The sequence below is a fragment of the Poecilia reticulata genome, chromosome 7 (assembly GCF_904066995.2).
Source record: "Poecilia reticulata chromosome 7, P_reticulata-male-v2, whole genome shotgun sequence".
In the NCBI taxonomy this organism is placed as follows: Eukaryota; Metazoa; Chordata; class Actinopteri; order Cyprinodontiformes; family Poeciliidae; genus Poecilia; species Poecilia reticulata.
Genome location: NC_088836.1, coordinates 14,357,352 through 14,384,178, shown reverse-complemented (window position 1 = coordinate 14,384,178; position 26,827 = coordinate 14,357,352). Strand labels below are relative to the sequence as shown.

The 26,827-nt window shown below is 44.1% G+C and overlaps 1 protein-coding gene across 5 annotated transcripts in view; it reads left to right on the top strand.

Moving 5' to 3' along the window:
* The window catches only part of rerea (arginine-glutamic acid dipeptide (RE) repeats a), a 192,638-nt gene extending 168,315 nt beyond the window's left edge, over nt 1–24,323 (top strand). For 3 of the 5 annotated variants that reach the window (XM_008413330.3, XM_081608948.1, XM_008413334.3), the window contains 11 exons: nt 10,157–10,319; nt 11,680–11,772; nt 12,284–12,483; nt 13,494–13,655; nt 13,742–13,855; nt 14,212–15,587; nt 17,326–17,548; nt 18,702–19,422; nt 21,674–21,847; nt 21,940–22,120; nt 22,195–24,323. In XM_008413330.3, coding sequence (XP_008411552.1) covers nt 10,157–10,319; nt 11,680–11,772; nt 12,284–12,483; nt 13,494–13,655; nt 13,742–13,855; nt 14,212–15,587; nt 17,326–17,548; nt 18,702–19,422; nt 21,674–21,847; nt 21,940–22,120; nt 22,195–22,228 — 3,441 coding nt within the window. In that variant the 3' untranslated portion in view covers nt 22,229–24,323. The remainder of the gene's footprint in view (nt 1–10,156; nt 10,320–11,679; nt 11,773–12,283; nt 12,484–13,493; nt 13,656–13,741; nt 13,856–14,211; nt 15,588–17,325; nt 17,549–18,701; nt 19,423–21,673; nt 21,848–21,939; nt 22,121–22,194) is intronic. The other 2 variants (XM_008413332.3, XM_008413335.3) reach the window with 1 other exon arrangement.
* Nucleotides 24,324–26,827: the final 2,504 nt, after the last annotated feature.

The window sequence follows — 26,827 nt, the reverse complement described above, 5'->3', positions numbered from 1 at the left end:
TCCAGTTATTTTGAGTTTTATTTTTTAATATGTGGCTTGTTGATTAGCTATAAAGGAGGTATTAACGCAGTCGAACCTGGAGGGGGAGTTTACTTGGCAGGTAATAGACCTTACCTCAGGATCGGAGGCCTGCCACCACAAAGCAGAGAGAGATTAATTTTCCTCATGCACACGAAAAATAAACTGGCCTGTAAACATTTGAAGGGGACGGCTGTCGTAACATGTGAAGAATGGATACAGCTTGTTTTAGATGCTAAAAATGCCGGGGTTGCTACATGGAGGACTTAAAACATTACATGATTCCGATTATTGCGCGCCAATTCCTCAAGGAACGCTGCGTTTAATATCTGCCTGTCACTGCAGAAGGATGATATGGATTTCTGTCGGGGCTGATCTCGTGTTTTTACTCATATTTTGTTTCATAAATAGAGCAGTATGTCTCACATGCCTGCTTACTCCCGCTCTAAATCCTGGTGCGTAGAGCAGAGCTTAAAGCCCTCGGGCGGATATCCAGGGCTACAGAGGTCCGGTACAGAGTGTCTGCCCCTCACTTCTCCTCCTCGCTCGCATTAGCCGCTCTGCCCCTGAAGCAGCACAGCTCGAACAGCCAGTGCCAGGGGTAAGCGCCCAGCGCTGTGTAAACACACCAGGCCTGACTAGCAGTGAGGAATGCCTTATATAAAGTCACAGCAAGGCCCAGCGGGGGGAAGTGGGTGTGCCGTCTGACCGTCTGCTGCCACCATTTCCTTCACTCCTGAGAGGACGTCATGGAGCACGAGCTCGCCGAGTCCACTGTTTGAACAGCTCAGATATGCTAAAATGGCAGATTAGAGATCAACTCTGCGGCTGATTTATTTATTTTTTGTTACTGGAGAGGTTTTCAGGAAAAATGTTGTTTGGGGATGGAGGGAGGGAGAGAGGGGGGTCAACAGACTGTATTTGCTAAACAGAGCTGTATCAGCTTCAGCTTTGTTTGCAGTGCAGCTCAACACAGAAATGGACAGGCCAAAACTTCCAGAGATTAAAGAGGGACAAAAAAAACAACATCCTATAAATCATACACACAAAAACATATAAATTAATTATTTAGACATTTAGGACACAAAAACGCATCTCTAACCTTACTGTTTTGTGACAGATAAAACAATTTTCAGTGCTCAGTCACTCGTTTCTTTTCACCTCACAGAAATTGGAAAGTTAAATACGCTTCGCTGATCAAAAATACTATTGCAATAACATCTCGTGCTTGAAACTGTGCTCAGTTTTTCTTTGTGTCCTGAGAGATTTTAAACGGCATGAAAGCGCAAGTAATTTATTAACTTGATACACGCATAAGTGTATTATAAGGTTTATTTATAGACCGTAAACCTGATGAGCAAGAGAACAGAGAGCAACTATAATCTAATAAACCCAGTGAAGTAGCATAAAATGTTTACAAGCTTAGGGCAAAAGCTGTATGTTTGTATTTTTATCAACTAGTTCTTTTATATTATTATTCCTGCTGCGTGTGGGTTGGTGCTGCTGAGGAAAGAAGACTCACCGTGGAAGATGACCAAGCAGGATGTTTGGAAAATATATTTTCAGTCCTGTTTATATATTCTATTATTTTCTATATTTTGGTTCTCAAAGGTAAATCAGAGCCAAGAGAAGGGGGTCAAAGCTTTACAATGAACTAAAATCAGAAGTTGAACACAAACATTTGGATTAGTCCATTCGTTCGGGGTGTCACCCAGTGGCAGCAGGAGATGAACGTTGACGTCCCCACAAATTGAATCAACAAGACCTTTCAAAACCGAGACGCAAGTTAGCATTAGCTTGCTACTTAAACAAAATACCTCCAAGACAAAGATGGGCAGCAGAAACAAATAAAAAGTCCTCTAACTTAAAAGTTTTTGCTGGATATGTCTTGTTAGTGTTTAGTTGATATAAACCACAAACGAGTAAAGTGATGCTGAATATTAAATCTGAAAGTTATTTAAACCATTGTGTTTTCTTACTCTTACCATTGTTTTTTTTTCTCTCTAGTTTTACAAAAATGCAAAATTATGAACCTAACATAATTATTTTTATTTTAAAGGGAGTAAAACTATGCTAAATCAGTTAATTTTACGACAAAAGGATTGCGTTTCTTGCTTTATCACCTACCAGGTTAAAAAAAAAAAAAGCATAAAGCTGTGCAAACCGACAACTGGTAAAGCCACAATCAGATTAAAAGCAACTAAAAAGCACTTTTGGTTTCTACAGCACAGGAAGGTGATTGAATTAGCCTCCGCTAGTTTATCTTTACGTCTTTCAGCGTGGATTGTTAGCATTCAGAAATGTTGCCATTACGGTCTTGGTTTTCAGCACAGACCTATCCTGTGCTTGTGATGTTTATTATTTTTATTTATTTTTTTACCTCCTCCTGATCTTTTAGCTCTCAGATCAACCAGAAGGTGACGTGCCGAGCCTCTCTCTCGTTTCTTCTCGTCTCTGTGTGTAGAAGCGGCGCTCTGTCCCCTCCAGCTGCTGTCATCTGCAAGACGGCCAACAGGAGAGCGCCGCTCTCAACACAACCTCACAGCAGATGTTTGCCCTGGTACAATCTGTACAAACGTCAAATTGATTAAATTGCCTTGTCCTTAGCCCAGCGGTCCCAACCTCGGGGGGGATAGGTGTGATTATAAATATTTAGGTTAAAACATTAATTAAAGCTGCTGCAGAATTACGGTGGCCTGGTGGGTTTGACAGCAGATGAGAGAACAGGATCGGTGTTTGGTCAGTGGGTTGGTGTGTTTAGGTAGTAATGTTGCTTTCAGCTGAGAAAAACCCAACCAGCACATATTGATGTTCTTTTAACAGGCGGCTTGGCACAGCTGAATGTAGGCAGATTAATAGATGGCGCTGGCTGTGTAATTGAGTCTTTGGTAGGCTACGTGTTGTGTGGGTTTTGCAGACTGGCTTATCAGCAGAACACGCCGGACCGAGCCAGCTTCCAGTGCAAAGGCGCTGCTGCCTTCCACTCTTCTTTCACTGGGAAAAGCGCTTACAGCAGGAGAAACACGAGTGCTGATTCTTCATCCTGTGCATCCATCCTGTGCATCCCTGACCTGTGAAAGCCGAGCTCATTCAGTCGCCCCGTTGCAGAAAGGCGCTGCGCAGCAGGGCCGTCGCTGGCTGTTTAACCAGTTTCCACATGCAGAGATCCTCCTCCATGCTCGACCTCATCGCTTTGATTTGTTTAGACTTTTTAATGACTAAACACTGTCTCTGTCTGATTCTACACATAATTAGCCCCTAAATGTTGAGCCTTTCTTTAAAAATAATTCTTTATTGTCAAGAAATAAAGGCAATTTAAAGAGCAGTTGAGCAATTTTGTGAAAGTTAACCCAAAGCCACCACGTTTTATAAGGTGTTTATAATTTTTTTATTGATTCATAACATGTTTTTTTTAACTAGTTTGTGTGCTAAGTTAAATTATTAAAATGGAAAATCCCAATCCAATTTGTAAGAGAACATTTATGGGACCTCTGTACAATAAGGTTTCTCTTGTAAATGGCTGAAAAATAGCTTAATTAATGTGGAAACACTTTGAGAAAGAAAAAAACAGACCAGATTCCTGCCAAATAGTGAGGTGAGTCTGTATGCATATTTCATCTAGATAAATATAGGTGAAAATAATCCAGTAAGTCTGTGATGTTGATGTTTTTCTGCTTTGAGTTTGTTTAAAATCTAGAGCCCCAAATGGCAACGAGTTGGTCCTGACACTATGTGCCTGAAGCCAGAATTGGCTTTGAATCAGCTTTGAATTTTACAGGAAACTAAATAATCACAAGATTATCCTCCATTATTTGGTATTTATCTAATGAAGAAAAGTGCATCAGAGTACATGCTGCTGGTTCATGTGTTCATAGACCAACAGTGGTAGTGAAGTCATTAGTGTTGATCCGTTTTTTTAGTTTCCACCTGTGACACATTGGCACATTTTTCACATAGTAGTTAGATACACATTTTCAGTTTCTCTTAATGGAATCTGATGATCGCCAGATAAAATTTCAAATCTGATTTTGTTCTTTGTTTTTTTTTTTTAATTAATGCAGCTAAACTAATGTTTCCTACTTATTTAACTGTATTTCCTTAAGATTAATAGAAATCAAAGGTTTTTGGGCATAATACTTTGATGCATAAAAGGGGATAACTGAACTCTTTGTTGTACTCAAAACTCAGAAAATCTGTTGCACATCTTCTTTTTTGTGCGTTGTCCTCAGAACAAGCAAAAACCAGAATCAGCAGGTTAGACTTCCAGAGAACCAGACATTGGTGTAAGCCAAGAAAAGGCTGATCGGTTTCTCTCCACTAAAATGTTTCTGTAATCGCCTCGGAGTTAAATTCTTGCCTCCTCGACTCTGTAAGCACGCAGCACGGTTCCTCCTACATTAGCAGTCAGTTTGAAGGTGATGGAAGTCAGCGCGCCCCCCAAAACCAAACGCTGTACGGCTGCCGTAGCTGTTGAGGAATCCAAGGTCCATGGGTCAAGCGCATATATAATAAACCGCGGTTTGATTTAGTTTGGAAATACTTCCCCCTAACCTGCCTGAAATGAATCAGGAAGCAATCTGCCCTCCTCCGTGTGAAGGCTGAGGAGGAAACGGGAGGAGCTCCGCTTCACGCTGCTCTAATGGATGTTTACACAACTCACCATCAGCCAGCAGAACCCAGAAATGACATCCCAGTGCTCTCCGTTCCCTCCTACCGCCTGAAATATTTATCACGCATTTTTACTTGCTGAATTAGCCTCAGTAAGTAAAAACCGCTCGGTTTTCGGCCTTGATCATCTATTGTAATCCACTACTGGCTCGTTCCTCCTCCTCGTCTTTTCCCGGCTTCGGACTCGGCCCTCCCCCTCGTCGCCTCCTCCCCCGAACACTTCTCCTTCCCCTGCCAGCAACAGCCTTAACCGTTTGGCTCCGTGTCAAAGCAGGGGCCTTTTGTGGCTCTGTCACAAATCTGCCAGGAAAAACAGAAACCATCTGTCCGGGCCTGGGCCTGAGAGCGGATGAGGGTGTAAACACACGAGTTTAGCCCTCGCCCTCCGCCCTGCCAGCGCACACTGGACCACCTAGACCAGCACAGGATCACGGACTCCAGCTCCTGCAGCCAAAATTACTGCAATAGTTAATTATATTTAAATCGTGTCAGGGTGATGAATCATCCATTATAACTTGTTGACCCCAGTTTCTGCATCATGAAATGTATTGTAATGCTAGTTGTTAAAAGCAGTTTTGTATATTTGCAACAAACTTAATCTGTATGTTTTATTAATAAAATGTTGCCGTGTTTGCACCCTTATAAGGACAGATATTTGACTCAGAGAAAAAAAACTCCTAATTTTTAATCAAGTATAAGGTAGTTTTGGTTCATGTGGTTCATTGACGACCGCTCCTGGTCTGTTGTATATCGGTTATAGCCGCAGCACATGGCTAATTAGCATATCAGTACATCTGCGCATCGCTGAAGCCGTTTCAGAGCCGCTGCGTCTACATTAATTATGTCAGCTGTCATAGATGGCAGCACATGAATTCAACATGTGTTAACTCATCAGGAATATAAAACCAGTGAAATACGGTCCAACTGGTGGAGACTGCGGCACAAAGGCAGGTTTTTGTTTTACTGCAAATCCCAAGGCTGAAATCTGTGTTTTATGGAACAAAACGGCGCCGTTTATAATGCCTGTACACAACAATTATTGAGAGTTGCTGTTTGAAAACTTAGAGCCGTTTGCAGCTCTGTTTCTGACCAATGACTTGAATTTGTTATAGACCGCAAAGAAAAATCTATATGTGGAAATTCCTGATTTGAAGAATATGTTGAGAAATATAATACGAGTAGTCGTAAATCGATTCCTGGTAGCGATGTGGAGAACCTGAAAGAAAATCTCTGTTGTATTATAATATAAATACTGAAATATCAGATGTTTTGTGTATCTTTGTTCTGTTGCATGCAATCAAACTTTCATCCTATACCTCTCATGGAAACGTGTTAAAACTCTTTTGGAAGTCTGTGAGGGACCGGAAATGTCCGCGTCGACAAGTTGACGGATAGCAGCTGACCGAGTGCAACAAGAGAGGCGTGTGAGCTGCAGAGTTTCACTTTTAAGCCATCAGGTCCATTAGTAAGAATTGAAATAATTGTTTCAAAGTTTTAAATGAAAGTAGTTCATGTTAAAAATGTTTCAGAAAAAGTCATAGATGGCCATTTCTGAATTCAAGAAAACATTTTCCTCGCTAATATCAGAGAAATTGTATAATTTGAAAAGCCCAGACCTGCTTCCTGGCCATCCCAGAACTTTGATAAAATGTTTCAGCACATGGTCTCCAACTTTAAATCTATTTCACACTCTTGTATTTGTGTGCAGCGTCCTATTTTAAGTGGCAATAACTGCCCTGGAAGCTCCAAGTGTCGTGATAAGAGGGGTAAGCCCTTTGCTTGTCGGATAATCCAGCAGCCAGAAAGCTCCTGCCGATGGAAGCAGTCTAAAAGGCCTTATAATGCTGAGCTTATGTTGTCACTATCTCATGTTCTGCAGTGCAGCAACAGCAAGGTCTGTGCCGTCGCACAGCGACTCGGCGGAGTCTGAGAAAATTATTAAGCGAAAGCCACGACCTGTCGAGGTTTTCGCTCAAATACCTTTGTAATTTTGGTAACCAGAATCACGTGAACGTGGTTCATGGAGTTTTCAGCTTTTCTGGTACTAATTTCGCTTTTAAGTGCCGAACTGGCAGCCCAGACGTCCGATCACGGGAACAGAAACAGAAGGTAATGAAAGTTAAAGTGCTGTTGGGGGCCTGCGGCAGCATGACAAAGTGTCTTTGACGGAGAAAAGCACACAGTCGGAGTGAGAGACGCGACTGATGTGGCTTCAGAGGGCCTAAATTTGACATGCAAGCAGCCTGAGAGGTAATCTGTCTGTCTCCCTTTGACACTAATTTACAGCGCAAAGCTTCACTCAGCCGCAGTAATGCCGTGTTCGTCTTCAGCTGCTTTTATCTCGCATATTGTAGAACTTGGCTGCATGTTGAACCTGTTATGTCTCACGATCAATCTCCTTTGTTTACAGTGACTCATTGGAAGTGGTTGTTTTTGAACCGCACAGAGAGGATTATCTTTCTGGCTTTTACTCCACTTTAGCCGTCCTTCCTCATCAGAAACGGCTCTTGGTTGCTTAAATTCATCAAGACGTTATTAATCCGCCGCCTTTGTAGCTCGGTTTTCATTTCCATCCGGCTGCAGCGGCTCATCAGTGCACCTGTTAATTCTCTTTCAAAAGCCCGAGTTAATGTTTTCATTAGGCTCGCCCTAATGTAATGGTACTTGACACAGTGCAAGTGATGGAGAGGCAGGGTGACCTTTCTCCGTGTCTGCCAAGCTGGTGCTGAGGCCGTGTGGTTGTCAGCCCGCAGCGAGGAGGCAGCGGAGCACCGCTGAGAACAGTCATTAAGCACAGAGCAAAGCCAGCGCGCGGCACCGCTCCACACTTTTGATCTGCACATTTCAATTAGATTTCACATCAGGACGCCTGCTTTCCCTCAGTTTGCACCTGCGGCCTGCCTTTCCAGCTGGCCCAGGCCAGGTTGAGGAGGGAGGCGCGCAGGAAACGACCCGCGCGCCCCGCAACCGCCTGAAATGGATGCACAAACAGCACGGCTTTCAGGGAATTATCTTTAGCTTCCCTGCTTTCATGGAGTGAGAGCAGGAAGTCAATGTTGTTTTGAGTTGGCTGTTCATTTTATTTATCCAAGGTAGTTTCTTTTTTATTCAGGCAAATTTTGCAAGTAGAATTGGCCCAACCTTTCAAGATGGCCTTCATCTTCAGCTGGTTTCATACATAAGCTAATGTGGAATTTGATCCAACTACGGAGACAGAAGCTCGAAGATGGACAAATATTTGTGTTTCCAGACCTTATTCCTTATCCGATATTCTGAAAGTTTAATCTGTTTCTCCAGCCATTTGTCCACCCATCTGTCATCGTCAGTCTGTCTATCCATCTGCCTATCCATTTATTTGTTATCCATTCATTTGTCCATAACCGTCCATCCATCTGTCCATTATTCAGCAATGCGTACATCAGTTTGTTCATCAGGTGTCCATGCATTCAACCAGTTATTTATGAAAACATGTGGTTGTCCGTCCATCCAAAGCATCTGTCCAGTGGCATTTTTGTAGATTTTAAAGTCATAGTTCTTCTTAGCCTGTCAAGATAACAAATTTTGCTGAATGATAAATTGCCTCAGAAGTTATTTTTGATAAAGGATGATATTTTTGTTTTGAGACCATTTTCAAGCAATGTAGTGGTCGTGTCCTAATAAAGCAAACACACACTCTCAAAGATCAATAATTTCACATTGGAACTGGAAGACATTTTAAATATCCACAATAAATCAACAAAATACCACAAAAAAACAAATAAAACTGATATTAAAGACCCTGGAAACAAAATTGCTTTTCAAAAAAAGGGGCTAGTAGAGACCAATGCACTACACTGAAGCCTTTTCTCATCGAGTCTTTGGTAGAAGAAGAGAGACATGAGAACACCAATCATCCAAATGGAAATGATCAACCTTGTTTAATTTATCATTGATTTATTGCTTATTGCACCGGCCTCAGTCCTGCCACTGTTTAAATATCTGCTAGAGCATCTTTATATCTCATCAGCATAGAGAACCAGTCTGGAGTTTGGTGGAGATGTAAAGGAAACTCTTGCATGTGTTTTGCAGCACCGTGATTTCCTCCGAAATTGGAGCAGGTTCCTCTAGACCCCAACACTCTTAAGTAAATACTTCCCAGTGCTGCTTTGCCTGATAAAATGGGAGTCCCTACTGTTTCTGGTAGATATAAATTTCCCCTAAGAACCACATGAAGGGAGATCTCATTAACTGGCCTAAATCCCACTGAGTTGAGCATCATCTACCAATCAAAGCAGCAATTCAGTAAAACCAAGCTTGCTCCTTAATGTTGAACCTAAATGACTTGTTGAAATAAAAAAAATTAAAAAAAGCTGCTTGCTTGTATTTTCACAGCCAACAACTACCCGCCTCAAGCAGACTTCTTTGATGATAAGGAATTAAAGCAGCTGCAGCCCTTTTGTTTCCTTTTAGTCCAACATACAATGCTTCTGAACAGCTGGCTTTGTGTCGGTTAAATACGTTTACAAACAAATTTTTTACCAAACTGGTTTTCCCAGCTCTTTGTTTTTGGCAAATTTTTTACAGACGACGTGACGCTATTGCTGAAAAGCTGTTGATGCATTTCAGAGCGCAACTGGCTGACTAATTTATGTCAAGTTTTGCAGCTGAAGCGGGAAGGAAAACAGTCAATAGCCATTAAACCCGGGGAGCTTTGTCGAACAGCAGTTTAACAGACCGCCGCCTGTAGATGGCCGCCCTCTGGGCTTTAAAGATTACAGGTGACTTACTGCTCACTAAACAATCACACAGCATGACTTCATGAATTTGTCATCCAGATATTTCCACTAGTTAGTTTATGGCTGGTAGGAAAGGTTGCTTTAACTACTTCACTCAGCACTTTCCAAAGCTTGTTCTGCGTTACTGCGATATTGCAAAGCAGATGTTAATATGCAGCAAAGTGCTTTCCGATCCATGATTGCATGTGTAAATGTTTCAGTCGGGTATTGATTTCCTGGCGGCCTTTTGTGCGTGGGATTTATCCGCCTGGCTCGCTGGCAAGTGCACCCCACCGAATGTTTGATTAAAGTTCAATTGACTCTTCCAGCGAAGGGGCGAGGAGCCATTTCACTCCCTATTTGTAGCGCCAAAGCGCTGCCTGACATGTTCTTTTGTTCCCATTCAACCTCCTGCCACCCAGGCAGCCACCAAAGCACTGATCCTAATATCCCTGCATTCAGCGAGCCTCCTTGCTTAATCCAGGGACAGACAGGGCTGCAGCACAAACACGCCTCAGGCACCTACAAATCCCGACATGGACTGACCTGTGCCGCAGCCCTTCGCTCCCAAACGCTGTGTTTACCGCAGATTTAGTTGACGCAGATTCTTTAGCAAGTCAACTCAAAACGTTTTTTTTGATCCAGACACCTTTATGCAGCCAAAACACACAATGCCTGAGCGACTCTTTTGATGGTATTAACTGCTCTCTTTTCAGGGGGAGTTGATTACTTTCTACTATTATTGGAAGAAGACACCGGAGGCAGCCAGCTGCCGAGCCCACAGAAGACACCGCCGCCAGCCTGTCTTCCGCCGCATCAAAACACGAACTGCTTCGACTCCTGTCAACACCCCCTCACGCCCGCCCTCAAGCGAGTTCTGTGCGTACATACACACACCCCAGTTCACTGTCCCTCGCAAAAGTATTCACACCCCTTTGAAATCTTGCTCGTTTGTCAGGTCAGAGCCACAGTCTAGGATTTTATGTGACAGGCAAAGTGGATAAGGGTAGACCAAAGCGGAAGGAAGAAAATTATTTTTCACAAAAATTATGTTCAGATTTTTACTTTACTCTTAACCCTTTACTAACTCATAAATAAAATTATTTTCAGCTGATTGCCTGCATGAGTCACCTAATTAGTAAACAGAGCCAACCTGTGTAATTTATTATCAGTATAAATTGTTGCTCTATCATAATAAAAAAATTAAAATAGTATGAAACGACTGCAAACCTGCCAAGACATTTGCTGCCCTCCTAAACTGACAAGTCAGGAGGTGGAGAAATAATCAGAGTAGCAGTCAAGAGGCACTTTATTTAATTTTTTTTTATTGCTTATTTGGTACGGACAAGAAATGTACATCAAGACGATCTTACACCTTCATTGTAGTGTTTATAGCCAAGGCTAATAAACAACTGCCGAAACCTACAAGAACTTTTAACAGGTGATTTAAATGAAAAGTTTAGGTCAACAGTAAATAAAATAGAATAATCAAAAATAGGTATAGAACAATGTATTTAAAACTTCTAAATCGAAACAATTACAACTTAATCAACTTTAAAACTCTGGAGGAAGTACAGAGATTCACAGCTTGGGTGGAAGAATATGTTGAAACTATTAGTAAAGATAATTAAGCAGAGTAAATATATTCCTAAAAGTATCCCCCCGCCCCCCAAAAAAACCAAGTTACCCAAATAGAAGTTACTGAGTAAATGTAACAAGTTAATACCCAACTCTGATGGTTTCACAGTCCAGCTGTGGGGAAGACGTTTGTTTAGCACCAACAGGCGTGTTGTGGTTTTTATATCTAAGCATATTCCTGTGTTGTGGTCAGTTTAGACCTAAATTCAATTGAGAATCTTTGTAAAGCATCTATGAACATTACTATTGACTGATGCCTCCAAGCAATCTGGAACTCTTACAAGGAAGAACGGCAAAATATTCCAGTCTGTAAACACACAGAGGTTGTAGAGACATACCCCAAACGACTTTCAGCTGAAACGGCAGCTAGAGGTGGATCTACATGGTAAATGCAAACGCACACCACAGCATCCTCTTCCTTTCACTTCACGATTATGCCCTACTTGTTGGTTGTGCATCTCACAAACTAACAGTTGCGTACACTGAAGCATTGTGGCCGTCGAGGCGTGTGAATACTTTTGAATGTGGCAGATTACATTGAGACGAATGCCTGTCCTGGATGATCCGGTGCGAAAATGTGGTGCATTTGTCTCTCTTCCAGTGGACCTGAGCTCCGCCAGCGAAGATGACTTTGACAGTGAAGACAGCGAACAGGAGCTGAAGGGCTACGCCTGCCGCCACTGCTTCACCACCAGTAAGCATACCACACAAAACCGCTTCGGCACACTGCTCATCATTTGGACTCGGCTTGCTATTCCTGGTCTGTCCCGGGATCCGTGTGATCCCGCCCCAACACAGAGCCGTGTGACAGATGGGCATCAGAGGATGTCAGGACTAATTTGATCAAATCAGACATGAGCCCACAGCTCGTTCACTCTCTCCACCTCATTATCCTTCCCTCTTTTTTTTTTTTTTTTTTTTTTCCACACAGCTGGCTCCCAGAACCGGGCTGCCAGCTGAACAGTCTAAGGTTGCCATCACACGGGTGGCTAATACGTCTCGCCTCACCTTGTTAACACAGAATAATAAATCACTGACAATTTAGGTGCAGGGTATAGCACTGGAAATGTAAAGTCAGACGTTGCTCAAGGCGCTTCTTTGTGTTCTGTAGTTGTCGGTTTATTGCGGTGTGTTGTTTATTCCTTTCGCCCCCCCCACCCCCAGTAAGAGTGTCTTATTTCACAACTGTAAATGGCTTTTCTCAGCCTCCAAGGACTGGCACCACGGGGGCCGGGAGAACATCTTGCTGTGCACCGACTGCCGCATCCACTTCAAGAAGTACGGGGAGCTGCCCCCCATCGAGAAGCCCGTGGACCCGCCACCATTTATGTTCAAACCGGTCAAAGAGGAAGAGGATGGCCTCGGCGGGAAGCATAGCATGAGGACTCGACGGAACCGAGGCTCGGTGCGCCAACACTCGCTCCCCACACCCATCCATCTATTCTCACCTTCACGAAACAAATCCTATGACTTTTCCCCTGGAGAAATGAGTAGCTAGGCTACAGGGCCTGTTGACAATAAATAAATAGTACAGGAAAATTGCTTTTTATTATATCCAGAGTTCCCTGCAGTCTGGAAATGTATGGATATTAATTTAAAGGGGACTTATGCTAAATTTACTTTTTGCCCATTTATGGCAAAAAGTGCTTAAAAGCAATCCAGCTGTTTTTGACAATAAGTTGCCTTTTTGGTGTCTGTAAAATTAGGTGTTATGGAAACCTCTGTGTTGTTGAGTCACAAACGACAGGCACTTGGCTGGCAACTCAAGCTGAGCCCCGCCCATCACCTAGCAACCACTTTTACCATTGTTTTCTCTGTCCAATGGCTGCTAGAAAAGAACAGTTTTGATGTTGACTTACCATCCAGAAACCACTTGCTGCATTCTTGTTGGTTGTGCAGGAGGCTCCACTTCTGCTTTTCAAAGATGTACAGTTGTATAACTGCGCATCTGTTTGCAGCCATTTTCACGTGTGAGTGTAAACGGCTACCAGCAGCTTATTTTAATTTGAAGTGAAAAATGTAACGAACATGTTTTGTATGGCGCATATCCTAACATGTTCAAGGAATAGGTCACGTTTAAGTATGGATAAATAAGAAAAAATAATGCAGGCTTGGGCAATTGTTTGTATTTTCAGACTTTATTCCATTTTCCACTGTCTGAGGGTGGCATTTTCCTACCAATCCATGCATCCATCAATTATTTTATTAATTCAGCTTTACAGTCTTGGATTTTTACAGGTCCATTCTATGTAGAAATTTACACAAATCTGTATGTTCGTAGGGAACTATAATGTTTATCTCTGCTAGTGTGAGTCTGGAGTGATTTTGAGTTTGGGACATAAAAATATATAAGAAGTCAACTTTTGATGTTGTTGTACATGGATGCCTAACACCCTTTGTCTCGACTGATGACAGATGTCAACGCTACGCAGTGGTCGTAAGAAGCAGACAGTCAGTCCTGATGGCCGAGCCTCGCCTACCAACGAGGATCTGCGCTCTAGCGGCCGCACTTCGCCGAGCGCAGCGAGTACTGACAGCACCGACAGCAAGACAGACTCCATGAAGAAGACAAGCAAGGTAAACATCACATAGATGCATTAAAAAAGCCTTTTTGCTCTGCAACTGCTTGCACTGTGTCCTCTAATGGTGCCACTGCTTTGCAGAAGATTAAAGAGGAAGCGCCGTCGCCTATTAAGAGCGCCAAACGGCAACGAGAGAAGGGAGCTTCGGACACAGAGGAACCTGAAAGGGCCAGTGCCAAAAAGTCCAAGACACAGGTGAGTCTGGTGCTGTAGTGATTGGCTTCTTCTTTTTTTTTATTTAGTCCTAATTTATTCCTATTTTACAAAACATTTAGTCAACATCATAAATCATACACATGCTCATCATGAAAAGAATTAAATGGTAAGAAATACAAAGAAAGAAAAATACACAAAATTAAAACTTAATATAAAACAATGATAATGTGTATCTATCATAGGAGTGGATTTATCTCTAAAAATAAAATCGAATCTTCTGAGTTTCACATCACAGCTTTGCCGCCATAAAAACTCAGTTGTTCGATCTTCAATATTTGTTTCTTTTTGAAGCTTCTTATGATTAGCTTCATCCAATCCTCCTCTATGTCTCACAGGAGCTCACCCGGCCGGACTCGCCCTCTGAATGTGACGGGGAGGGAGAAGGGGAGGGCGAGAGCTCCGATGGGCGGAGCATCAACGAGGAGCTCAGCAGCGATCCGAAAGACATTGACCAGGACAACCGCAGCTCCTCCCCCAGCATCCCCAGTCCCCGTGACAATGAGAGCGACTCGGACTCCTCGGCCCAGCAGCAGCAGCTCCTGCAGAGCCAGCATCCGCCGGTCATCCAGTGTCAACCGGGCTCGTCAGTCGCCTCCTCAGCACCTGTTCCTCCCACCACCTCAGCCTCCTCTCTGCCTCCGCAGGTGGCGCCCACTGCCGCCTCCACCTCTCTACCTCCTCAGCCGCTGCCCCAGACCAGCCCGATGTCTCTCATCCAGGCCGGGGCTTCGCTTCACCCCCAGAGGCTACCGTCTCCTCATTCGCCTCTGACTCAGGCTCCGCCCCCTGGCCCGCCTCCGTCGTTACCCAGCCCCCATCATGGCCCCATACCCCCCATGCCACATCCACTACAGCCAGGACCTCCGCTCCTGCCGCATCCTCACGCCATGACCCCTCAGGGATTCCCTGTGGCTGCCTCTCAGGTCCCGCCCCTGCCCATCTCTGGCCAATCACAGCAGAGGTCCCACAGTCCTCCTCCTCAGCCTCAGCCTTCCTCTCAGAGCGGAGGCCAGCCTCCCAGAGAGCAACCTCTGCCCCCTGCGCCCATGCCCATGCCTCACATCAAGCCCCCTCCCACAACCCCCATCCCCCAAATGCCCACCCCACAGTCTCACAAACACCCCCCTCACGGCTCTGTCCCTCCATTCCCTCAGATGCCTTCAAACCTGCCCCCTCCTCCTGCCCTGAAGCCCCTCAGCTCTTTATCCAACCACCACCCTCCATCAGCACACCCCCCGCCCCTCCAGCTGATGTCTGGGGGGCAACAGCTCCAGCCTCCACCAGCCCAACCTCCAGTTCTCACCCAGTCCCAAAGTCTACCGCCGTCGGCCAGCCACCAGCCTCCCCCGCCGCCGCCCCTGCCCCCTCCGGCAGCGGCCTCACATCCCAGCGGGGCGCCACAACAGCCCCCGTTCTCCTCACATCCTTTCAGCACAGTTCTACCTCCAAGCGGCCCACCACCTTCCTCATCGAACTCTATGCCTGGCTTACAGCCGCCCTCTTCCTCTTCCGCCCCGTCCTCTTCCATCTCCATGCCACTCCCTGCCTCGGTCAGCTGCGCTCCGCCCGCCCAGGTGGTACCGCCCATACACATCAAAGAGGAGCCGCCAGATGAGTCGGAGGAGCCGGAGAGCCCGCCTCCCCCGCAGAGGAGCCCCTCCCCGGAGCCCACTGTTGTCAATACGCCCAGCCACGCCAGCCAGTCAGCACGGTACGTTTGGAGGGATGAGAGTCGTGTTCATTTCATACCTCTGCAGTTATTGTTGTTTCGTATTGGCAGTGATTCGTTTGATACCAAAAATCAGCCTCAGGCCGGTATGATAAAGGGAGGTATTATGTAAAATCATCTTGGTTGTGCTTTATTTCCTTTCATAACATTATTCTCACACCATAAACATACCTGGAGTGTTTGTTTGATTCATTCATGCAAGGCTTTATTCCAAATCTTTAAATCTCCCATAGCAGGTACCCCTGCTGAGGTACCCCAAACATTGAGGTACCTCACAAAGCGCTGCCTGTTTATCTAAAGCTGCTGCTCCAGCCAAGCTCCTGCAGACTAGTGGCAGCAGCAATTAGCAAACTCCTGGAGGAGCATTGTTGTAATTTAATGCTGAAGGCAGAGTATCTGAAAGAGCTGGAGCATCTTAAAGAGACAGGCGCTCAATTTCAAGGAGTCAAATTACCAAGTCAAAATTTCTTTTGTCATGTTTGGTATGTAAAGCATTTTTAAAACAACTGATGGTAATGTAATTACTCTATTGAGCTATAAAATGGCACGATGTGCTTGGAAAATATATATGTGGGAGCAGAGATATATCTATGGTCTCTGCTGGAATACTTTAGCTGTTTTAAAAACCTAAACTAATGAACACTCGTATGCCTCGACACCAGCAGCCATGCTAACTGGTATAACTGGACGTTTCTCAGAGTGATCTAATGAAACTCAACCGGCTCTAATGGAGATCAGAATCAAAATAAATTAAAATAGGATCTAAAACAATCAGAAAAAATTACACATTTATATGAAATTATACTGGGGATTTTTATGACTACTTTCCTCTCATTAGTCTTGAAAATACTTTAGTAGAAGGAAAAATAAACTTGTTTAGGGAATTCATGGCTCTATGAAATGAACTGGTTAATTGACCTGGAGCTGCAGAGGAAGAAAACAACCTACAAACCGGAGCTCCACAATCAAATCACAATCAAAACTTACAATATCAGAACTGCAGAGGCTGCTGGGAGAGGCCAGTCACTTTAAATCCCATTTATGCTTTGCTCGTCCACCATATATTTGACTTGTCAGACGAAGTTTAACTGCCCTTGATTCCTAAAGCTGACAGATTATAGTGACCCAAATCCTAGAACCGATGCGGAGCTTTGGAGACATCACGATGATGAGAGAGCAGCGTGAGGAAATGTGGGTTAATCTTTACAGTTAAAATACAGCAGATGCGTGTTTAGTCAATATGGTGCAGCCCGGACATAAGCTAATATTTACCTGCGTTGTTACAGGTTTGCTTCGCTCCATAATCAAAAATGCTGGCTCCGCGTTTTGAGGCAGCAGATTGGATGTGGTCAGCAGAACGTCGGTCCAAGGCCGCAATTAGCCCGGAGGTGGCAGATAGTTTAGAATTACAGAGGACGGAGCTGAGGCAGATTAATTACAGAGAGACGTGAGCAAACCCCGGGCTTCTGAATATGACTATCTGTGGTTGCCTTGTGCTTAAGTGACTCTCAGGCTGCCAATGAATAGCAATGAGGATTTTAATTCAGAGTCAGCGTAGCAGCAAAAGTGGCTGCAGTGGGAGTTTATTTCCTCGTTGAATAATGGACTGTTGTAATACACGACAGGGCATTAGAGTCGCATTCAGAGTGTAAAATTGAGATGTAGCTCGCCTCTGATTGGTCCGAATTGACGAACCGGAAATGTCCTGTGTTTCTGACAGGTTCTACAAGTACCTGGACCGAGGTTATAACTCGTGCGCTCGGACAGATTTCTACTTCACTCCGCTGGCCTCGTCTAAGCTGGCCAAGAAGAGAGAGGAAGCTCTGGAGAAAGCAAAGCGAGAAGCTGAGCAGAAAGTGAGGGAAGAGAAAGAGCGGGAAAGGGAAAAGGAAAAAGAACGAGAGAGAGAACGGGAGCGGGAAAAGGAGGTGGAGCGTGCAGCGGTGAGTACTTCCTTCGTTTTTCCCTTGTTTTTAATCTTATTTGTCAATGTCAATTTATTGAAAAAGTATGTAAAAACAACAGATGCTGACCAAAGTGCTGCACAACCCAATAAAACGAAGCTAGAAATAGAAAAATGTCAGGTTAAAACAAAACCCCAAAATAATCCATAAATGTTATTATAAAAGAAACTCAAACTCTGTTTGAATCAAACGCCAAAGAATAAAAATAGATGCTGAGCAGAGTTGAAAAGTCTCAACAGTTTTGACCCTTCTGAATTTTAGGAGTACAAATTGCAAAATCACCTCTGAATTTTAACCAGGATCTATGAACATGTAAGAGAAACTGGTTGGTCGACTAAAGATATGAAGGGCTTTTTACATTTTAAAAATATCAATGAAGTCTTAAAATCAATCCTAAAATAAACAGGAAGTGAATGAAGAGAAGCCAGAACCAGAGATGTGCGTTCTCGTTTTTTAGAGCTGTTAAACGACGACCTGCTGCATTGTGGACGGTTTGTAGGCGATGCAGACATGATTTGTTCAGCCCAACATAGAAAGCGTGACAATAATCACTTTTTCAAGGTCTTTTGCTGGGAGGTATGACTTCACCTTGGCAATTCGTCTAGTTGGAAAAAACTGGACTTTACAACAACATTTATCTCTCCATCTAGTTTAAAAACGGCATCAAAGATAAAACACAATTCCTGACTGCAGGAATGAAGCAAAGCAGCTAAGACTGTTGAGGGTTATACATTTCCCAAATGTATAATAACCCTCGTGGCACTTCCACCTAAACCATCAGTCCTATTTTCTTTTAAATTCAAGAAACAAATTTTCAAACAGATTTTAATGGCGGTCAAGCAGTTTGAATAGTGTGACAACTGACACTGTTTTGCTTAGTTGGCAGATAAATGTGAATATCAGCTGCAAAAATAATGGAAGGGAATGTTATGTTTTCTAAAAAAAAAAATAAAAAAAAAACCCAGAAGCAAAATGTAAAGGTTAAAAAGTAGCAGACCTAGACTAGAGCCTTCAGGGACACTGCAAATCAAAGGAGCCATAGAAGAAGAGCCTTCTCCTAAACGAACAGAAAAAGCTCCCATTTGTCAGGTTCGACAAAACATTAACCTAAAAGTTTTGTTTCTCCCCACAGAAAGCTTCCAGTTCTGCTCACGAGAGCAGAATGGGGGAGCCCCAGATGGCCGGCCCCACCCACATGCGGCCCCCGTACGACGGCCCCCCGACCACTATCGCAGCGGTGCCTCCATACATCGGCCCCGACACGCCCGCGCTGCGCACCCTCAGCGAGTACGCCAGACCCCACGTCATGTCGCCCACCAACAGGAACCACCCGTTCTTCGTCTCGCTCAACCCCGCCGACCAGCTGCTGGCCTATCACATGCCCAGCCTGTACAACGCCGACCCCGCCATGCGGGAACGAGAGCTGCGGGAGCGGGAAATGCGGGAGAGGGAGATCCGCGAGCGCGAGCTGAGGGAACGGATGAAACCGGGCTTCGAAGTCAAACCCCCAGAGATGGACTCGCTCCACCCTTCCACAAACCCCATGGAGCACTTCGCCCGGCATGGGGCGCTCACCCTGCCCCCCATGGCCGGCCCTCACCCGTTCGCCTCCTTCCACCCGGGCCTGAACCCGTTGGAGCGTGAGCGGCTCGCCCTCCCGGGGCCCCAGCTGCGGCCGGACATGACCTACCCAGAACGGCTGGCAGCAGAGAGGCTCCATGCGGAGCGGATGGCCACGGTGGCCAACGACCCCATCGCCCGCCTGCAGATGTTCAACGTCACGCCGCACCACCACCAGCACTCGCACATCCACTCCCACCTACACCTCCATCAGCAGGACCCTCTCCACCAAGGTAAACGAAAGCCCTGCTTATATTTAACAATGTTACTGTGATAGTTACACCATTTGTTCAGGAAAGTTTAGGTAACTTGATGTTTTAACATGCTCAGGTAGCTTAAAGCTACAGTATGTGGCGTTTATAAAAAATATGTTAAAACTGTCAGCATGTCTTGACATTTTACTATGAGACAAATAATCTGTGGAAAGATCGATCTCCTCTATGTCCAAAACTACCAGTCAGAGCCAGGAGGAGGATCTTAGCGCTGTCAATCAACACCATGTACGTGCTGCTCAATGTGCTAATGGTGAAGAAACAACTTACCATTACAGAAAAACCTTATATCCGCTATCAGTCATGGTCATGCTAACTAGCTTGAGTAGTTCGCCTCTGTTGTGGTGGACCAGCTGTAGCATAGCAGCGAGCAAGCAGCAGCGCATACACAAGGATGATTGACAGCACTAAGACCCTCCCCCAGGCTCTGATTGGTTGTTTCTGACAGAGCAGTGTATTTCTGTAGATGGCAGTAGAACTATAGGGAAAATGCAGAAGAACTCAATTTTTCCACAGATTGCATCTCATACTGTACTCGACAGTTTAACAAATATGTATGAAATATTTTTTTTATAAAAGTTGCATACTGTAGTTTTAGCTCAAAGATTTTTTGATTTGCCATGAAGTTAAAACTGTTTGATCTAAAAGATTTATTAAAGTAATTAAATAAAATATTAGATGTTTTGTAAGATGCATTGAACTTGTCAGTGTTATTTGGTCAATTTATATTCTGTAATAAGTTTACAGTGCCTTGCAAAAGTATAATACACTCCTTAAATCTTTTGTAACATCACAACCACAAGCTTCAGTTTATTTTAGGCTTTTTAACTGTGAAGCAGAAGAAAAATAAATGTAGTTTACAGAATATTTCACAATTAAAAATCTGAATAGTATATTGTACATTATTTGTCCTAATTGGTAATTATAGTTTTACCAGCTGTTCTGGCTGAAATTTACATTCAAGGAAGATAAACTATTATTATATAGCCAGAGTTGCAACTGAATAGTTAATTTTGCTTTTTTTTATGCATTAGAAGAATTAACCTAGTCAAAGTCCAAGCCTAAATCTTACTAAGAGTCTGTGGCAAGATCAGCAAAGTGACGTTAACAGACATCCAGCTCAGCTGAACTTGAGTAGATTGTGCAAAGCTGATAGAGGTGCACCCATGCTGCTGTATTTGCAGTAAAATGTGATTTTTATGAGTTTATTATTTATTCATGAAAAGGTTTGAAAATCAATCCTCTAAAACCCCAAATGAAATCTATTGGAGCTTGTGGTTGTCTGTGACAAAATGTGAAGAAGATTAAGGAAAGGCGATGCTTCTGCAAGGCTCTGAAGACGTGAATCTGCAACTCCAGGCCTCCACCGCCGCTGTCCCTCTCTGCTCCAAATGAACGGCTGCAATCTCAGCCTTTCGATTCAGGCGTGTTGGAGCAGGGATGCTTGTAAAGGCTGCAGGACAGTGGAGGCCTGGAGTTACAGGCCTTATTAGCAGATAATTAATATGTCATATTTTCTGTATTGAAGTTGTGATGTTTTGTGAATTCTTGTTTTACTCCTCTCATCGCCGTAAGCAGCGGCTAACCGGGAAATTTCACCGTTCAACCTTTAACAATTTACCCCAAACTGGACGGGCGTTTATCGTATCATTTACCATGTACCGTAATAAATTTCATATCACGATTAGCATTTTGATTTATTGTCACAATGAAGCCCAATTAAACCCCCAAAACTGTCGGTATTGTTTTGATTGTTAGTTTGTACTATTTTCTCCAGTTTGTTCAACGAGAGTATCAATAAATATAAATAAGTTTGAAAATGAATTGTATGCAGTTGGTGACAGAAATCACACTTCTTTATGTGAAGTGTCTTACAGATTACGTATTTTTCTTGAGGGCAGTATTTGTGTTTGTAGGGATATGATTGCTGTCATGCAGTCACAGCTACAGTCATCTGAAAAAGAAGTGATAAATAATTGTCACTTTTATCGTGATCACAATAGTACCAGAAAATGCCACGATAAAACTTCAAGTCCGTATCGCCGACATGATTAAATATCCGCGCTAACCTAAACGATTGCAAGCCGCTGCTTTGCTCCATGAGAGGAGTGCCACTGTATGAAACCGTGCATCAGCAGCAGAGCATGACCTGCTGCTGATGCACTATAATGTGATGAGTGTACCTTGACCCTAAGACTCTGACACCCAGAAGGTGGTGGTGAATGTCTTGTCTGTCCTCCAGGCTCGGGGGCCCACCCGCTGGCCGTCGACCCACTGGCAGCTGGACCTCACCTGGCGCGCTTCCCCTACCCGCCCGGCGCCATCCCCAACCCTCTCCTGGGCCAGCCGCCGCATGAACACGAGATGCTGCGCCACCCGGTCTTCGGTAAGCGCCCCACACCTTCCCCCTCCATGTCAACGTAATCCATCACCCCTGTGTTCCGGCGCTCCTCTCCTGACCGCATATTGTCCGTCCAGGTGCTCCGTACCCACGGGACCTACCAGGGGGTCTTCCGCCGCAGATGTCCGCAGCCCACCAGCTGCAGGCCATGCACGCCCAGTCGGCAGAACTGCAGCGGCTGGCGATGGAGCAGCAGTGGCTCCACGGCCACCACCACATGCACGGCGGGCCGCTTCCTGGTCAGGAGGACTACTACAGGTCAGATGAGCGCCAAACGCCTGGAACGTAAAGCCCGGCGTTTCGCGTCTTTAAAACTCCCCTCTGTGTTTCAGCCGACTGAAGAAGGAGAGCGACAAGCAGCTGTAACCAACCGGAGGGAGGCGGCGACCGTCGAGTGCAGGACACAGGAAGTTGTCACAAAAGCAGCGGTCTTGGAGGCTCCTCACGAACCTCTGAACACCTTCAGTCTTGAAGAACAGCAACAGGCCGAGCGGATCGTCTGAGTTTCTTCAGTTTCTGTTCCCGTCGAGGACCTTTGATTTCCTTTTTTTTTTATTATTATTATTTTATTTTTCCAAGACATTGACTTTCTTTGGTATATAACCAGTAGTGACAACATCCTCAAGACTCCTGCATGACAAGCTTCCCTGATGTTTTGTAGGTGCTAGAACAAGACACTGTGCTTATCAAAAAAAAAAAAAAACAACGGAGAAAAAAAAACAAAAAACAAATAAAGACCTGTCAGACCATTTATGGAAAAATAACAAGTGCTATCTTAAATTCAACCTTTATTTTAATACATTGTTGGAGGTTTTTCATAATTTTAAGAAGAGCTACAGCATGGCGTTTTTCAGTCTGTAAATAGTATATATAAACATATAATTATAATAATTATTATTATTATTACTAGGTGTGGACTCCAAGTCGTTTCAGCCTCCAATATAACTTGTTTTGAAGCATTATCCCTTGTTTCAGAGGGGAGCACCATGGCATTATACGAGCAGTTTCTGAGAGTTGCGGTTCGGTTGTGACCTCACTGTGTTAGATTTAGTCCCACATACGCTTGTTGTATGTAAACAAAGATCCTCCCCCTACCCCCCCTCATTACGCACGCCTCCGCATCCACCCGCCCACACATCCATCCATCCATCCATCGGCTGTGACGCGCAGTGGGGTTGTCAGAGTTGGCGTGTTGAGTTACTGATCTGAAACACTTGAAGAGGCGACGGACGGGAAAAGGAGAACTTTGCACTGAGTGAGCGTCCTGGAGCTCGGCTAAGACGGTCTCATCCTTTTTAATTTGTGTCCAAGTCATCAGCAGGAGGGAGCGGTGCACCGTCGCCGTGTGTGGTGGAACGGTTTTAATTTCAGTCGGCACATGGACCAATTTTAGGCCAAATAAGAGGCGCTTTCTCTGTTTTTGATTTTTTTATTTGTTTGTGTCAAATCGAGCAGGATTTGAATTTTGCTCAATCTTGGAGCCTATGAGGACGTTTTCAACCTTCAAACAGTAGTGCAAGACCCGCTGCACATGTTATATGAGGAAACCACTTACATAGGATCTGCCTGACAACATGAAGTAGGCCAAAAGACGTCAAGAAGCAACACATGAGCTTAAGAAGTTCAGGACCTGCCTGGAGTCCCTTTGTGCCGCCTCCTGGGTTTTCTGCTGACCAGCAGGAGGCGAAGGGACCGTTCTGTTCACATTCTCATTGTATGCCTTGTTTTTATGTTGTTGTTGTTGTTGGTTGTTTTATTTTTTAAAGACACGCCCAGCTTCCTGCGGCTCGGGACTCGTTTGTGTGCCACTGACTGTTACCTGTCGTATCGGTGCACAAGCTCGAGTTTTTATTCGTTCTGCTATTTTCCCGTGCACTAAGACTGTTTGTCATGGACGTGTTAACAAAAAAACATCTGTGGCTTTTTCTTATGTGTGTTTTTTTTTTGTTGTTTAGTCTAGCCAGTTGAAGAAACTGCACCACATTTTCCCATGGAGCACTATATTTTTATCTAAACAGTGGCAAAATTCAAACTTATCGCAAAAGGACTTTGAAACGCTGACAACTGCCTGTCACTCCATCTCACCGTTTCCCATTTCTCCTCCTCATCTCTCTCTCTCTCCTCATCTTCATCAACATCGTCGTCATCCTCTCGCCTCGCCTTTTGATTCCCTCTTTTTTGTGTCGCCGAAGCCTTTGATGTTAAGTGTTGTCAATGGTTTAGCTTCTTGTTTCAAAGCGGCAATAGCAGAATGTAAATTCTGACTGCTAAGATTTATATATATACTGGTATCTTGAAGCTTATTGTATATACGAGTAGTCGCCATGGGATGACACAATGTAAAACAAAAAGTAGAAATAATAAGAAAAATTGTGAGTCCTGTGTTCTCTCTCCATTTGAGTATTTTGTAATTTTTTTGAAAAATTTGTGGAATTGAAATAAACGAATGAGTTACACCACAGACCACGCCGTCGTTCTGCTTCAGTCGCCGACGTGGATTTATTTTTGCTGATTTCTCTGGACTTTAGGTGGCGCACCAATAAAAAGTGGCGGCTTTCAACATTTCCATAGGTGAAAATCTGAAAAGTGTGGCATGGTTTTGGATTCAGCTTCTCTAAAACCACCTTTGACTACAGTTCCAACTATGTGATTTCTGGTATGCTTCAATCAGTCTCCCATTTAAATATTGTTTTACTCATTTTTCTTTGCAAAACATCTCAATCTAGGTGGGATTTGACGGAGAGCATCTGTGAGCATTGATTCTCTCCTCTGATTTATGTAGTCAAAACATAAATCAGTCAATGGTATTTGCTCCAAACCACCACCTGCTTGTTTTTGCAAGGTTTCTGCAAGTTCTAAAACAAGAGAGATTTGTTCTGATTTAACCTCTGACGGTGAGAGAGTGGGGAGGGGGAAAAAATGTGTTTGTCTTTTTTTTTCTTTTTTTTTTTTTTACTCCCATTTTCAACTGTGTGTGTGTCGGTTAGTCCCATAAAATCCCAATAAAACACACTGGAGCCGCTTGTCGAAACACGAGAAACTGTTAAAAACAACTGGTGTGATTTCTTCTGGAATGCGCCCTCGTGTTCGTCTCAAATAACACTTCAACCCTTTTTCCAATTTTATTGGATTAAATAGGTCTGATTAGTTTAAAAAGAAGCTCTTAATTCCTTGCGTCTCAGGAAGACCAGCCCTTCTTCATTCCGGCTTGTTTTCTTGCAGCCTTCGGTTTTCTCCTGCTTCACAACAAACGGCTTTTTGAGAGAGATCGGCGGCAGCAGCCAGCAGCAGGTTGCTTGTGAATCTCTGAGCTGAATATTTTTTGCTCTGCTGCGCTTTAAAAACATGAAAGCCGGGCTAAGCCATGAGGAACACCTCCTCTCGGGTTTGAGATGCCTCCGCTATCAGCGAGCCGCGGCTGTCATTTCGCCTCACCGTGTGGGGAGTGATAGACCTGCAATCTGTGATGCTGCGCCGCAGCGATGGTTGTCATTTTGAGAGGGAGCCATTATTCCACTGCTGCTCCTCTGAAATGATGCCCCTGTCCTGTGGTGGTGGTTGGGGTAAAATTGAGCTTCCTTGTGGCTTTTTTTTTTTTTTTTTTTTTTTTTTTTTTTTTTTTGAAGCTGTGGATGTGAGGTAACGGCGCTTTGAGAGGGGGAGCGGCTTGTTGCTGGCTGCTTGTTTCACCTCCACAATAAAACAACAAAGACGTCAGAGCCCTTCAAATCCGGCTGCCTGAATAATTCATACCCTCCTCCCCCTCGTCCTCCTTCACACCAGCGATGGAGCGACTGTGACTTGTGTCGGCTCAAATCCTCCTCATAATACTGTGTGTACCCCTCCGGCAGGCACACAGGGATTCATGGCCTTAAAAAAAATCATCTCTCTCCGTCTGAATAGCAATATGTCTTGTGCTGTTATGTGTGCAGCAGCAGCAGCAGGTCTCAGACCACAGAGCCTCCTGTCTCTCCTTTCGCTCCAGCGGGCCTGGCTGTTGCTGCTGCTGCTGCAGAGACGAGCCTGAGCTTTTAGTGCTTTCAGTCGGAAGGCAGCTTTCTTGTTTATCTCTAAATAAAAGCCGCTATATATATATATGTATATATATATAGCTATATATATATACATATATATATAGCTATATATATATGTATATATATATAGCTATATATATATACATATATAGCTATATATATATACATATATATATAGCTATATATATATGTATATATATATAGCTATATATATATCAGTGACGTGCGGTCAGGGGAGGCAGAGCCTCACCTGTGATTGCGCAACCTCTCGCTAACTGCACCGGTTGCCATTCTATGAGAGCATGCTCCTCCTGTCTGTACGTCGCCAATAAAACGGTTAAAACCATTTAATGTATGAACTGATTTTCTATAATTTAGCTTATGTATTTAATGTACTGTGTTTTTACTGTCACCAACTGTGTGTGTAACGTCTTTCGTGTGCTAAGGAGCGATCAGAAACGGCAGAGAAGATTCGAGGTGAGGCAGGCAGTTCTCGTGCCTCATCGCTGGGGGCGCTCATGAACCCAGACATTGTGACTCCACAACTGCAGAGTAAGAGACGGTAACAGTGAGTTAGCCATACAGTAGCTGCGCTGATACAGATGGCGAGAAAGACGTGGTTTTGAGTTGTACTTTAACGGTTTCTCCCTTTGCTGTTAAGCACAGCACGAAATGAATAATATCTACATGTCTAAGTTTGACTGAGATAACGGAATTATTCTGCGGCGCGGCTAAGCATCACATGTTAAAGAATAGTCTTTTTGCCCTCCAGCATTGTACGCATGCGCAAAATTTCCTTATGTAAACAACATGCAGGAGGTCTAGATTTGTAAATCCGATTATAATTAAGTCGGTGCCTCACGAGCTATGAACTTCACCGCATGTCACTGATACATATGTATGTATGTATGTATACATATATATATATATA